Below are 16,094 nucleotides of genomic sequence, written 5' to 3' on the forward strand. Positions count from 1 at the left end.
CTGACCCCACATATTTTCCCTCTGTAACACAGAAAGCTCTGGTGGAGTCGTATTATCAGTATTACAAGTCATGTCCCTATTGGACCCTATGAGTAGCAACTACTCTTATAAATGGTGTCTTCTGCACAAATAGAATACTTTCCAATTATTTAATGAACATGGAAACAGCTGACTGAATTAGAAAATGATTTACCTTGATTATTCTTGCAACTTGTCAAGAATCAAAATAGATATATTCGTAATGAATATAACCAAAAGGCAAGCTGTAGACTTTTTTGGCTTTTAAATATTTTTCTTACATATAGCATTATTTTATAGAAACTATGAATGTCTTTATACATGTGATTAGGCTGCCTCTTATTGTCTTATGAGTTCTGTCCCTTATCATTCTTTGTTTTTGTACTTGTATTTCTATTTGAATCTTAGTCATTTTGAGCCGAGTACCCCCCTTTTTTAAAACTGATGAATCAATTGCTATGGTGTACCAGCCTTTCACCTGTGGAGGCCTGGCTCTGAATCAGCTGGTTTTGGTGTTTGCTGCTTAGCGCTTGTTCAGACAGGATAATGAACTGCTCCCTTACTCACCTAAGAGAAAGGATGGACTCTCCAGTCCCGCACAGGCTTCAGGCATGAAGACTGAACTTCTCCCCACACCTAAGAGAAAAGGTGGTCACTCCAATTAACAGACTTGAGACATGGAGACTGAACTGCTCCACCACTCCCTCAGAGAAAGGGTGGTCCCTTCATTCCATGTAATATGATGTGGTAGTATAGGTTTATTTGTCAGTGGATCTGATGGACTGTAGAATCCAGAAATATGTTACTTTTAAACTTTTGCTAGTCTGTTCGAGGTTCTTTATCACCTACTTGTCTTCCTAATGCCATGCTGAAAAGGCTTCCGATTATGCATAGTGTCTCTGCACATATATTAACTGACTATGAGGCTCTGATTTGATTTTAAAGGTGTCATATCTAACAAAACATTTCCTTAACCTGTCTTGCACGCAATGTCAGTTTCACATGGTGTAGCAGACTCCTAGTTTTGTCTAATAAAATATACTCGTTTTGAATTACATTTTGAATCTGGATACTAATGTGGCTTACTCCTTTTCTGTCTAAAACAGGATTCCTGTTGTTTTTGTTTGTCAGTGAGAGGTGAGAGTCAGGCTCCAGCAATGCTCTGTGACTAATAGAGCTACAATAAAATATGTAAACAGCATTGTTAAAGTGTGCTTTCTAAAAAATAGTTATATAAGCATCATTTATCAGAATCCTGAGATGAAATGTGTGCTATTCACCCCTAGTTTTCACCAGTTCATATAACAGGCAGCTGCATATAGAGCTTGACTAATTAAGCACATGTGACATCTGGCCTACTTTACAGCTTGACCATTGAAACTGCTTTGCTTGTTATTGTTTATTTTGTATTTTTTATTGAATAGTCATTTATTCAATTATTACATAAATACAATTAATATACATGCATTTAAAAGATGTACAATAAATGTTTTTGCAATAAAAGAAACACAAGGCTAGTTTCTTAACTTATAGATTAATATGTAAACAATACCAATGACGTTATAATCTATATAGCTTATCCAACAATATTTTATGTGATAGAAAGGGCCATATAAATCAAATAATACATTTAATAATAATACTAATCAGATTTAGTAAAGGGAATATTGCCTCAAAGTAGATAATTTCTTCAAGCTGAAATGTGTTCGCTAGTGTATGTGCTCTTCTCACAATCCATAGATGTATAAACATTAGTATTGAAACACCCACATGTGTAGGAAACAACATTACATTGGTTATTACAGGGCTGCATGTAACTGAAAGCATGAAACAAATCAATTCTACACATTCTAATATCATTTAATACTGTATAAGCTGGACAAACGCGTAGCTATCACTCTATAGTCTCTATAGTTGTGCATCTGTCTGGTGACCCACGTGTAGCCAGAGTCACTTTACATGACAATCTCCTGATCCTTGTAGTTGCAGTTATGTTTCTACAAAAGAAAGCTTTAAAAAGTGTACCATTTCTGATATAATCTCTCAAATGTCAAGTTTTAAAAGAAATACATGTCATTGCATGTTTATTTTAAAACATGATCTATAATACTGTATTACACTTGGTTAAAGAAACCTCTGTTTTAATATCAATATTTTCAGATAGTGTTGCACTTGCTTGGTCATTTCTCCTGGAGGATGACAATTCAATGGGTTCTTTCCTGTCAGTAACCATTCAGCTGCTTCCCCTATTGACTGACATGCTTTCAGCCAGTAAAGCTTTGACCCATAAGACACTGCTGAGGTCAAGTGACCCAAGTATAATATACAGTGCCTTGCGAAAGTATTCGGCCCCCTTGAACTTTGCGACCTTTTGCCACATTTCAGGCTTCAAACATAAAGATATGAAACTGTAATTTTTTGTGAAGAATCAACAACAAGTAGGACACAATCATGAAGAGGAACGAAATTTATTGGATATTTCAAACTTTTTTAACAAATAAAAAACTGAAAAATTGGGCGTGCAAAATTATTCAGCCCCCTTAAGTTAATGCTTTGTAGCGCCACCTTTTGCTGCGATTACAGCTGTAAGTCGCTTGGGGTATGTCTCTATCAGTTTTGCACATCGAGAGACTGAAATTTTTTCCCATTCCTCCTTGCAAAACAGCTCGAGCTCAGTGAGGTTGGATGGAGAGCATTTGTGAACAGCAGTTTTCAGTTCTTTCCACAGATTCTCGGTTGGATTCAGGTCTGGACTTTGACTTGGCCATTCTAACACCTGGATATGTTTATTTGTGAACCATTCCATTGTAGATTTTGCTTTATGTTTTGGATCATTGTCTTGTTGGAAGACAAATCTCCGTCCCAGTCTCAGGTCTTTTGCAGACTCCATCAGGTTTTCTTCCAGAATGGTCCTGTATTTGGCTCCATCCATCTTCCCATCAATTTTAACCATCTTCCCTGTCCCTGCTGAAGAAAAGCAGGCCCAAACCATGATGCTGCCACCACCATGTTTGACAGTGGGGATGGTGTGTTCAGGGTGATGAGCTGTGTTGCTTTTACGCCAAACATAACGTTTTGCATTGTTGCCAAAAAGTTCGATTTTGGTTTCATCTGACCAGAGCACCTTCTTCCACATGTTTGGTGTGTCTCCCAGGTGGCTTGTGGCAAACTGTAAACGACACTTTTTATGGATATCTTTAAGAAATGGCTTTCTTCTTGCCACTCTTCCATAAAGGCCAGATTTGTGCAGTATATGACTGATTGTTGTCCTATGGACAGAGTCTCCCACCTCAGCTGTAGATCTCTGCAGTTCATCCAGAGTGATCATGGGCCTCTTGGCTGCATCTCTGATCAGTCTTCTCCTTGTATGAGCTGAAAGTTTAGAGGGACGGCCAGGTCTTGGTAGATTTGCAGTGGTCTGATACTCCTTCCATTTCAATATTATCGCTTGCACAGTGCTCCTTGGGATGTTTAAAGCTTGGGAAATCTTTTTGTATCCAAATCCGGCTTTAAACTTCTCCACAACAGTATCTCGGACCTGCCTGGTGTGTTCCTTGTTCTTCATGATGCTCTCTGCGCTTTAAACGGACCTCTGAGACTATCACAGTGCAGGTGCATTTATACGGAGACTTGATTACACACGGGTGGATTCTATTTATCATCATTAGTCATTTAGGTCAACATTGGATCATTCAGAGATCCTCACTGAACTTCTGGAGAGAGTTTGCTGCACTGAAAGTAAAGGGGCTGAATAATTTTGCACGCCCAATTTTTCAGTTTTTTATTTGTTAAAAAAGTTTGAAATATCCAATAAATTTCGTTCCACTTCATGATTGTGTCCCACTTGTTGTTGATTCTTCACAAAAAATTACAGTTTCATATCTTTATGTTTGAAGCCTGAAATGTGGCAAAAGGTCGCAAAGTTCAAGGGGGCCGAATACTTTCGCAAGGCACTGTACATGCATTCCCTGGGAAAAAGGCAGAGAAATTGAAATTTCCTTTTAACTTAAGTACCATGTTTAAAATGAAAATACACACGTTTCTTTCAGAACTGCATAACTATGTAGCTACTCGAAGTGCAAAATATGTCATATTTATTTTGTTAACTACAGTTATTATAAAAGGCTTCAAAAAATAGTTTTGTTTTTCCATCTGCACAGGATCTAAGGTGTGCTTTTTAATATCTCTATTTAAGATATCTGTTTTAGATAACTACTTAAGTGTAGTATTGCTGCCTTAAATAAAGTGCCTGAAAGAAGCTTGCATTTCATATAATTCCCTGCAAGCTGTGTTCTAATCTGGCTGTTCCTTGTAAAACCACAATTTTAAGGAGTTAGCTATAAAATTGTATTCCACCTGTCGCTGTACGAGCTGCCCGATGGAGCGATGTGATCAGTTCTTCTTTCCATGAAAAAAATGAGATTTAAAGAATCGGAGACCCACTGACAGCTACATACACTGTGTTTTTAAAACCTGCCAAATTGTCTCCAAACTTCACCACTCTCTTTCTGCAGACTCTCTGTTCTCTCATTGATCACTGATTCTGTAGTGCTGTTAGGTAGGAGAACCTGGAATGGGGATGTGGAGTCTTTTCACCTTTACAAAATGTATTTCTGAAGTGAAGTTTGAAAAGTGACCATGAGGTGTGTTCTGCTGTAATCAGTGATAGTGCTGTCCTGTCTGTCTGTGTTGTAAAGCCCTGACTGAGGCGGTCAGATCTGCAGGTTTCCCAATAACGGTGTGGCGAGCAACTGTGGCTGAGCGCAAGGTAAACTGTGTAGAGTTTTTACTCACACTGTGAGTCCAGCTGGAACAGCAGGCTCCAAGCCAGACCAAGTTGTCATTTGAATCCCAGAACGCTGAATCTTAAATAGAAATGGCAACGTGTTTATATATATATAAATGGTGTAATGAAATGGAATGCTGCTCTGTCATTTACACAGTTGGCAACGAGTACAATCTGTCTAGGCAAAGGAGAGATCCACTCTTCTGTGCAGTAGACTGTTATTATTTCAGATTATTATTTAGACTTTTCTCTATAATATACAGTGATTTGTATGAACAAATATGAACATGGTCTGGTTTCCACCCAATATACATCTTCTGAGTATTTCAATATTTTGTCCCAGCTTTAAGTAAGTTTTTATATGGAGTCTCTAATGCTCACAGCCAGCTACAATTGTTTAGTAATGAATGAAATACTTTGGAAGAATGCAGGCACTGTTTAGCATCAAAAGTAGTTATTTCAGGTATAAAGAATTGACAGCTGTCTTGTAGAATATTTATTTTTGAATTTACAGGAAACAGTGCTACCAGATGATAGGAAGTGGAAAGTTAGCATTTTATTTTATTTGTGTATTGTTACTGGGTTTTGTATGTAATTTGCATGGCTTTGTAATTGGAAAGTGTTATACATTTTATTTATTTAATGGCTTTTTCAAATAGACGATAATGGAAGTTGCTCATGAAATAAATGGGGACCTGCATATTCATGCATATATTGACATGTATGCATACCTTTTTTTTTTTTTACTGTTTCCCATGTAAAGCGAGTGATTGAGCGAGCAAGGTCGGGGTTTGCTTGTTAGAGAAAATTTACTTAAGGTAATAATGCATTATAATTGATAATCTAAATTATCAGGTGTTTTTTATGAGTCTGATCGGGAGACAGGAGATTCACCCTCTATAGAGACGAAATCGGGAGACTTGGCATGTATGCATATTTGTATTTCAACATTGATCAAGTATCACCACAAGCACTAGCATGGATTTCATAAACTTTGAAAATAGAACATAGATACCGGAACTGTGTTTTAGTTCCACCTCATCTGTTGCTTTGGTTCCAACACAAGTTTCACTCACTGTATTTCTGGTGTTTTTCACTGCAGAATTAGCTAATGTTCGACTCGGATTACTAACAGGAAACTATAAAACATTGTCATTGTTTTTCCAGAGCCACTTTATAAGAAAATATGTAGGCTAATACTTACAAGAAAAGTATACAAGTGCCTTCAGCAGAATGATGTTTTATAGTATAAAAGACCTTAAGAAAGCTAGCAAAGCTTTTGATCAGAGTTTTGATTTGTTAACAACAAACTAGTGACTGCTCTAGTGTAGTCGAAAATGTCTGCTAACATCTGAAAGCCATCAGTTAATGATACGGTAACGCAAACACTTTATACACGCTGTGAGTAAGCTGTTTACAATACATTCATTCACAAGATGTTTTTAAAGGCTGTTTTTGATGGATGAATGCAATTAGATATTCATGCATACAAAACTTTACATTTAATCCATCAAAACTAACGTAATATTTTTTTTTGATAACCCAAGATTTGCAGTGGCCATTAATTTCTCTGCTGATGCCCATTAATTTCTTGTTTCTGGGACTCCATAATAAATCATGTTGCTAAGACGATAAAGAAGGTAGTAATAAAGGGTCCATTGATACAGTTGTTATATGGAAATATAAAAAAAAAATCACAATCCTTAATATTGCATGGTTTTCTGCTATGAAGGAGACTTGTCTGTCTGACAAACCTCCCTCTGAATGAGAGTGGCTGGAAACATTTGCAGAAATACTACCTATAGAAATGATTGACCTTAAAATTTAAAACTATACATTAATTCTGTGCCATTCAGGCCCTAGTAGAATATTTATCAAATCTGGAGGTTAAGACCAACTATACTAACTAACTCAATGTACTGGTGATATATATGAAAATTAATAAATTTTGTATAATAACAATAAAAAATAACCCATTATTTATTTTCAAGCTTTGTGAATAGGGCCCTGTGATATTGGAACCCTGTTGCATAGATTGTGGTTGTTTGTGGCTGCTTATTCAAGGTAAAAACACAAAATCCTACGGGGTTACTAGCTGATGACCTCTGTAACCAGGTTCTACTACAGTAACTTTCAAGATACATGCTTTAAACCTCCCTGTCCAAACTTTGTATTTGACATTTGCATCTCCTTTTCAGCTTAGTTGGTTGCATCTTTATTTTCGTGACCCACTGTGGTTTCGGGTCCGCTGTTCCAGCTCTGGTAAGGATGTAGGATCAAGTCAAGTATCAGTGTGCTGCAGCACAAACTCCAGCATAGATCTCCCATTCACTTGCACTGGTATCTTTTGTAGATCTCTAAAATGGAGAACCTGTCTCACCTGTTGGAGCTGCGAGTGCTGAACCTGGCTGGAAATAACATTGTGTGTGTGGAGGAGCTGAAAGGACTGAACTCACTGATTGAACTCAACCTCCGACGCAACCACATCACAACTGTGGTGAGTGAGCTGGACCCACATGTCGCTTGTTGGACTTAGGATTGTTAAAAGGATAATGTTTACCAAGGGTGCACAATTTAGTCCTTTCTTTGTTCCACCTGTACCTGAAATGTACTTGTTTGAACCAAATAAACCTCCTCATTTACTCACTTAGTTATGTAATAATACCCATGAGACTGGAACTGTGCACCCCTGCTTTATAGCATCTACCTTTTCTTATCTGTTCAGTGTTCTGTTATGTGTCTTCTCAGCCATTCCTGTGCTGTTCCTGTTCAATTGTGTCACAGGATTGTGTACTAACCCTTTTTCAACCTCTGGAATTGGTGAATTTCTGAAGTGGTTTTAATAATGACCATTATGGGTATACAGCTGTAATGTCTTCCCTCAAAAATTCCCCTTTTTAGGAGTGTTTTCAGACACAGACCCTGTTGTTGATGACATTGGTTATTAAGCCTGGTAAATGCTGATCTAAGCAGAAACTGCAATGATCATAGAGAACACACATAATATGATATTAAACATATAAATTAAGAACATGTGGTCAGCACCCCTTTCATTTTAGAGAAGTAATCTATTACAAATGCCTTGCTTTGTTTACATATTTTTAGTATGCAGAATTGAATACTTGAATCATCTGGACGCTCCGTATCTAGAATATGAGTCTGCTTGCTGAGTGTTTCCAAGCAATTAGAATTCTGATGCTGGGAGAATCCTATTTTTACAAGTGCTGTCACTGCATCCCTGAAACACACAAGGACACATACCTCTCTAGTGCTTTTACATCATGTAATTTGACATAATTGCCTTTGCTGTTACTATTTATAGTTCAGTTTTAGCAAGTACATCAAATTAGAATGCCGTGGATTTGGATAATGACTAGTCTAGTTTTGCAATGGTGTGGAATATACTTTTGGTATATTCCATACGTTGTGGCATGTGTCAGATGTATTTGGATATTGTTTACAGAATGCAGCACACTGGAGTTGTATAAACTGCAAGCTAATGTATTTAGAAATGTCTACTGTATAAAGTTTGTATCCCCACTCCAGATACACAATAAGACAGTTTTGAATCTGTGGGATATGAACTCTTTGATCCAGTTTTGTCCATTTTTATGTTTTTATGGTACCCAGGCATTCCTTTTTCAAAATGATCTGTTCAATGAAAATGTGTGCAAGTATCACAACATTAGTCCTTGCTAGCATCACATAACTTTTTCATATTTGGAGTGTTCATATTTTTCTTACCGGATCCCGTTTTGGAATCTTATCAAATGCAACGACAGTATGACCAGGCGAATCGCACACCAAATTGCACCACATTTTAAGTTGATGCAGAACTTGATTCTCCAATAACAGCTGTTTTAATAAAGGTTTAAACATACTGTCCTCATGAGGGAAATAACAACAGCACTCTTGAACATTCATGGAGCTCTCTGTTTATATAACAGTGTTAATACTTGGAATGATATGATACTTTCAATTTTCATTGACCAGCTATAGTAAATTTAAAATAAATGCCTGGGTTCCATAAATCCATATATGGACAAAACAATAAGTAAGGTTCACTTGTGAATTAATATCATATCCTCATTCATGGAAAAACTCCAGAACTCTATGAACATTCATTATGTATCCATTACCTATTATGGTACCTAACTTATTGAAGACTGTATCACATCTTAATCACTGCAAATACAGTAGGTGCTGTGCTTATTTTACTATGGATTTTTTCACTAGGCTACTAGAACTGATCTTAAAATTCCACAAAAGGGTCTCCTCATAGCTGTTGTTTTTCAGTTGCCACAGCAGCATTACAGACCCTGGATATTTCAAATATACTCAGTAAAGAGGCCAGAGTCCCCTTTGATGCCAGCCTTGATGATGATGGGTGTTGAGATCTTTCCTGGCTCACAGCCTAGTGTAGGGGAGCTGCTGTCTGAATGCAAAGAGCTCAGCGATCTCCACACTGCAGTAAGAGAGAGGCACGCCCCCTTGGAAATTATGCCATCTGCATGAGCAATCACTGTGGCTGAGTGCTGCAGACTGTTCCTGGGGGCTCAGGGTTATTAATGGGACTTGCTGATGGCTTTGATCTGCTGCGCTCTTTTGGTGCCTTGCTGATATGGCTGGGGATTGGCGTCGGTTCTGAAAGTTGTTTAGGGTATAGTCTGCAGCTCTCTTTATTCACACAAAACAGTCGTACTGGACATTTTCGAATAGTTTCTGGGAAGTCAATGCCGCAGCTGAGTTTATCTGAATATTGAGGCAAAATGTAGAAGAAATTAAAGGTCTGTATTCTCCAGTCTGTAATTTAATTGAGAAAACACATATGAATGAGAATGAAACCCATTTTCCCGTCATATTTAGAGTGTCCAGTTATTGATGAACAAAGGCCAGCGCTGCAGGTGTCTCCCTGAGCATTTTTCTACTTGGATCACTATAAATTGTACTTTATAAATTATGATTAAAGGGGTTGTAGGTAATGCAATTGAAATGTAGCAGGAACATGCTTATTTGCGTCACTGAGTTACACTGAGGCATAGAGTTTTCAAACTGGAGGATGCTAGTGATCCTTGTTTAAATGACCTTTGGGAGTGTAAAGCAAGATTTGGCACAAATAAACCTGACATATAACAGCAATGATACCCTTTGCATCAGGCATTACCAGATCAAAACTAACATGTAATCTCTGATACATTGGATATTTTTTCCCCCTACGTGGGATGCATATTCCTGCTAGAAGCACCCATCCATTCATATGTTACAAGTACAGTGGAATGTCCGTCACATAACCACCCTGACCAATTAACTGCCCACACTTAGTACAGGGGTAATGGCGTAGGCAGCATGTGCAGCATCCGCGATGGCAACAAAAAGAAAGCATGAGATATTGTACTGTACTATACATATATTTAGAAAACCATATCAAATTGTGATGACATGTGGTTAAGGCAGGTCACAGGTTATTGAATATGTTAGAATATATGGTTGTGCCAATCCATTTGTGTGTCGCACTGCTTCTTCAGTTGTGAAGAAACTTGCCAAGGACATTCTTTACAGCAAGTTATTGAGATTATCCGAATGTGGAATAACAGGGAGGTGCTTTTTGTTCATGCTTGTCACAGTATGTCACATGTGCATAATACAGAAGCTGGTCATGATACTGAGAGCTCTGGTTTTGTATTTACAGGTGTGGCAGACTTGTTTCCTGAGTATAGATCTGTAAACATCTCAAAATGCTTTCTATTCCTGTGTCGCAGTCTTGAAACAACCTTCTTGCCCTTAAATGCTGGATCCTTTCCAGCTTAGAAAGCAGGCCTGTAGAAATGACAGCCACAACCCCCACACAGTGTACCGGGGATTGTTTTGCTGCGTTTAGTTTTACACTTGTTATTTTGGCAGTCTGTGCATGGTCTGGTGCTAATAATTAATGAAGAATTTGGGAGTGAAAGAGAAGGGAGCAGAGTTTTATTAGAGGTGTTTACCCTTCGGGTGCTGACAATGAGGTCTGATACAGTCGGCCAGTTTCAGTCCTGGGCACCCACTCATGAAATAATGTCTGGAAACCTTTTTTTTTTTATTTTAATTTGAAAAACAAAGCAAACTCGGACTAAGTGGTACAGCAGGCACTAGTATAAGGCTTGTATAGTAATTGTCGATACACAGTGAGTGGGCTTCAGTAGCTTTATTGGATGAGAACACTGTTAGGAGGTGTACACAGCAAAAAAGTTAATGCAACTGTCTCACTTACATTTCTCATTCTCACTCACTTCTGATATCCTCCTACATAAAAGTCAACCCCAGTACTTGCAACCCTAACAGTCTGAAAGTGAACAAGCATTAATTCAAATTTGTAAATTTAAAGATGTAGAGGCCACATTTCAAACACAGTGTAACGAGTACAAATTACTTTTTTCTTGTCCTATCCTAGCTTCTCATGTCTGTCAGACTGCACAGTCTGGGTTTCAGTATAGTACTCGGGTTACAAATGAGTTTAATGGTCTCAACCTAGTAGTACACAATATGGCACAGTTGTCAGTCTCTGCTTGAGAGAGGTTCAGGGTTGAATAGCTGGCAGGATTTGAGGTATGATTGTAGAGCTGGAAAGAGAAGCTTTTGTAGCGCCTGCTGGCAATGTGCTTTTATCCATCGTTAAGAGAACAGGACAAGTGTGTACAGTGTAAGATGGGAATTTTGCCTACACGTGACAGCCAAACATGAATTAATTGCTATGGAAGTTCACCTTTAGACCTTTAACTACCACAGTGCACATGTGTAGAAATGAACTTGCCTATTGCCACATTCTTATTTTTTCTCTATTGAATCCTATGTAGGCCCACTTTTGCAATTTTGCTCATTTTAAGATCTGCTTAACTCTATGCAACCAAGCGGTTTTGTCATAGATGACACCCCACAGCCAAACATTTTATGACCATTTTACCACACTGTCTTTTAAGTGCTGTAAAAAAAAAGTGAGACACTAGTGTGAAAATTATATATTTTTTAAATTTCCAGACACGGCTATATTTTCATTCATTTTCATTTTTTTTTGTAAGGTTGTAAAATATAATTATATATATATATATTTTATTATACCTTCAGGAGAACATTGTTTGTACATAAACTGTACAATTGTACAATAAATTGTTACCTTAGCTATCCTAGGGTAAACTAAAAGGATTTTAGAGGACGCATGTTAGTTAGTAATCTTATCAAGGGCCAGATGTTTTCTGCCGTACATAGACTCTTTGTATTTTGTTCTCAGTCCTGGCAGCATTCCTAACTGTAATACACAGTTCATTGAATTTAAAATTACTTGCTCCTCTGTTTTCCCCCAGATAAATACTTAAGCAAAGGCTTCTTCCTTATATGAAACTGAGCAGATGGGGAGGAGCCAGCATTCAGCAGGGTGAGTGAGTGGCTCAGTGATTCCAGTACCCTGTTTGCTGCTCTGGGGACCTGGGTTCAAGTCTAGACAGAGATGCCAACTGCTACGATTTGGCTGTAGCAGCTACTGTTTTGGAGGTTCTGCTACGGCGCTATGTCAAAGGGATATAATACAACGATTTTCATTAAATAAATAAATGATGGATGCTCCCAGAACATTTATAAAATATTATTTAAATACCATGTGTGTGTTTTCCTGTTTTAAGTTTTTTAATGAATTAATGGTTCTTAACTAATATTGACAGTTTATCGTGGCATTTTAACTGACAGACTAAAAGCTCTGAGCCGGGTTGCTTAGTAACCAGTTTAGGGGTACTTCAGAAACTGCTGCGTAAATGTCGCGTTGCTATCATTATCAATCACACGTTTACTTGGTTGCTTATCAGTAAGGCTGGGATTAAGTCACATGGTGACAGATTCCATAATTTTAGTAGAGAACATTGAACTTTACCAACACTACTTGAAATTCCACCTTAACCAAAACAGATTTTAAATTATTTTGATTTATGAGGAGGAAGAAAACATTTATTCAAATTCAAGATGATGCTGCAAACCGGAGGAACTAGAGAAATTCATCTGTGTTTTTTCAATTTGTTAGATTTAGAAGTTCCCATTCCTTACAGGTAGTTCCAGCTTGGGGGCTCCCAAGTGGCGCATCCGGTACAGGCACTCCGCCCGGAGTGCAGGATGCGCCCTATAGCTTGGAAATCGTAGTTAGGTAGTTTTAGCTCCCTTTACTGAATTGAGAGGCAGGCATGCTCCTGCTGCAAAAGGGATATAGAGAGGCGGTCGAACATACGTACGTCACAATTCATTTCCCATTATTCGGAGAAACACTTGTCATGTTATTGAGTATCAGATTCTGAGGATTTATAGAGGTGTCTATCTTTCTGTCTGTATGTCACTCTTACATTTTTTAATATATCTGGAGACCTGCGTATCAAATTGTGATTACACATTACACATTTCTTTTCTATAATAATATGCACATACTGTTGATATTTGTCATGGCAGTAGAGGTCATGCTTGTTAAATATATGTGCGTGATGACACTAGACTTTTAACTGCCAGTTTCCACCTTGATGTTCCCCATGAACAGCACACTTTATTATTATTATTATTATTATTTATTTCTTAGCAGACGCCCTTATCCAGGGCGACTTACAATCGTAAGCAAATACATTTCAAGTGTTACAATACAAGTAAGAGCAAGAAATACAATAACTTTTGTTCAAGCAAAGTACAAGTGTGACAAACCACAATTCAATAATACAGCAGATAATAATGATAGTTACATCAGGATATGATTAAATAGTGATAGTTTATTATTATTATTATTTATTTCTTAGCAGACGCCCTTATCCAGGGCGACTTACAATTGTTACAAGATATCACATTATTTTTACATACAATTCCCCATTAATACAGTTGGATTTTTACTGGAGCAATCTAGGTAAAGTACCTTGCTCAAGGGTACAGCAGCAGTGTCCCTGACCGGGGATTGAACCCACGACCCTCCGGTCAAGAGTCCAGAGCCCTGACCGCTACTCCACACTGCAGGATGTGATTAAATACAAAGTACTACAGGTTAAACACTTGGCAGATTACAGTATTCTGATGTACAGGATTAAATGCAGTAAAACAGGGGGCAGATAAGAGCAAAATAAAGCACATTTACATGAAGGGTGATAGTGTCCCAGGGTACAAACAGAGGAGTTCTACAGGTGCTCTTTGAAGAGGTGAGTCTTGAGGAGGCGCCGGAATGTGGTCAGGGACTGGGCAGTCCTGACATCTGTAGGAAGGTCATTCCACCACTGCGGAGCAAGGGTGGAGAAGGAGCGGGCTCTGGAGGCAGGGGAGCGTAGCGGAGGTAGAGCTAGTCTTAGTGCAGGCGGAGCGGAGAGGTCGAGTGGGGGTGTAGGGAGAGATGAGGGTCTGGAGGTAGCTGGGTGCAGTCTGGTCAAGGCATCTGTAGGCTAGTACAAGAGTCTTGAACTGGATGCGAGCGGTGATCGGGAGCCAGTGGAGCGAGCAGAGTAGTGGAGTAGCGTGGGCGAAGCGAGGCAGAGAGAACACCAGGCGGGCAGCAGAGTTCTGGATGAGCTGGAGCGGACGGGTGGCGGACGCAGGGAGGTCAGCCAGGAGGGAGTTGCAGTAGTCTAGGCGGGAGAGTACCAGGGCCTGGACCAGGAGCTGGGTAGCATAGTTGGTGAGGAAGGGTCGGATTCTTCGGATGTTGCTCAGGAAGAATCGGCAAGTGCGTGCCAGAGTGGAGATGTGCTGGGAATAAGAGAGGCAGGGGTCCAGGGTGACTCCAAGGTTCTTAGCTGAGGAAGAGGGAGAGAGTGTGGTAGATTCCAGAGGAACAGAGATAGAGAGATCAGAGGAGGGGGAGGAGGAGGGAAAGAAAAGGAGGTCAGATTTAGAGAGGTTGAGTTTGAGGTGATGCAAGTGCATCCAGGAGGAAATAGCAGACAGACAGGTAGAGATACGGGAGGAGATGGTGGAGTCAGAGGTGGGGAAGGAGAGGAAAATCTGAGCATCATCAGCATAGAAATGGTATGAGAAACCATAGGATGCGATGAGGGGGCCCAGGGAGCGGGTGTAGAGAGAGAACAGGAGAGGACCCAAGACTGACCCTTGGGGGACTCCAGTTAAGAGAGGGTGAGGTGTGGAGGTTGCTCCACGCCAGGTTACCTGGTAAGTGCGGTTGGAGAGGTAGGAGGAGAACCAGGCCAGAGCAGTGCCAGAGATCCCCAGGTCAGCAAGAGATGATAGTAGAATAGAGTGATCAACAGTGTCAAAGGCAGCAGAGAGGTCGAGGAGAATTAGGACAGAGGAGAGAGAGGCAGCTCGGGCACACTTAAGTGAGTTGGTGACAGACAGGAGGGCGGTTTCAGTGGAGTGAGCAGAGCGGAAGCCAGATTGGAGAGGGTCAAGCAGAGAGTGGTTGGACAGGAAAGCAGAGAGCTGGCGGTGTACAGTCCGCTCGAGGGTTTTGGAGAGGAAGGGTAGGAGGGAGACAGGACGGTAGCTCTGGAGGGAGGTGGGGTCGAGGGTAGGTTTTTTGAGGAGGGGAGTGATAGAGGCTTTTTTGAAGGCAGAGGGAAAGATACCAGAAAGTAGAGAGGTGTTGAGGAGGGAGGAGATGAAGGGGAGTAGAGCAGGAGCAGCAGCTTGAAAGAGGTGAGTGGGGATGGGGCCCAAGGCACACGTGGTGGGTTTGTGACCCTGGAGCAGAGAGGAGAGGTCAGAGTCTGAGAGGGTCAAGAAGGTGGAGAAGGAGGGTGAGTTAGTAGGGGTTGCAGTGGGTGTAGGAGTTGGAGCGGGAGGGGGTGCGGGGGAGGGAGAGGTGTTAAAGAGTTTGCGGATATCTGAGATTTTAGAAGAGAAGAAGGAGGCAAAGTCATCAGGGGAGATAGAGGAGGGAGGAGGAGGGGAGGAGGGTTTAGGAGGGAGGAGAAGGTAGAGAATAGTTTACGTGGGTTGTTAGTGGAGGCTTGGATTACAGATTGGAAATAAGCACATTTAGCAGAGGAGAGAGTAGAGGAGAAGGAGGAGAGGAGAGTGCGGTAAAGGTCTAGGGCAGCAGGGAGTTTGGTTCTCTTCCATTTCTTTTCAGCAGATCGCAGTGTGATTCTTGCCGAGCGGAGCGCAGAGGAGAGCCAGGGATGGGGAGGGGAGGGGCGAGCAGGACGGGAGGTGAGGGGACAGAGGGAGTCAAGGGAGGAGGTGAGTGAGGAGAAGAGGGTGGAGGTAGCAGAGTCTACGGAGAGTTGTGAAAAGGAGTCGATAGGAGGGAGGTGAGAGAGAGCAGTGGAGGCAAGGACAGAGGGGGAGAGAG

General features: G+C 40.2%; 1 protein-coding gene across 1 annotated transcript in view; it reads left to right on the forward strand.

Moving 5' to 3' along the window:
* The window catches only part of LOC117429909 (leucine-rich repeat-containing protein 49-like), a 152,652-nt gene that overhangs the window by 31,182 nt on the left and 105,376 nt on the right, over window positions 1-16,094 (forward strand). Inside the window, exon 8 of the mRNA XM_058998448.1 lies at window positions 7,158-7,301. Within this exon, the coding sequence (XP_058854431.1) occupies window positions 7,158-7,301 (144 nt within the window). The remainder of the gene's footprint in view (window positions 1-7,157; window positions 7,302-16,094) is intronic.

The sequence above is a fragment of the Acipenser ruthenus genome, chromosome 24, assembly GCF_902713425.1.
Source record: "Acipenser ruthenus chromosome 24, fAciRut3.2 maternal haplotype, whole genome shotgun sequence".
NCBI lineage: Eukaryota > Metazoa > Chordata > Actinopteri > Acipenseriformes > Acipenseridae > Acipenser > Acipenser ruthenus.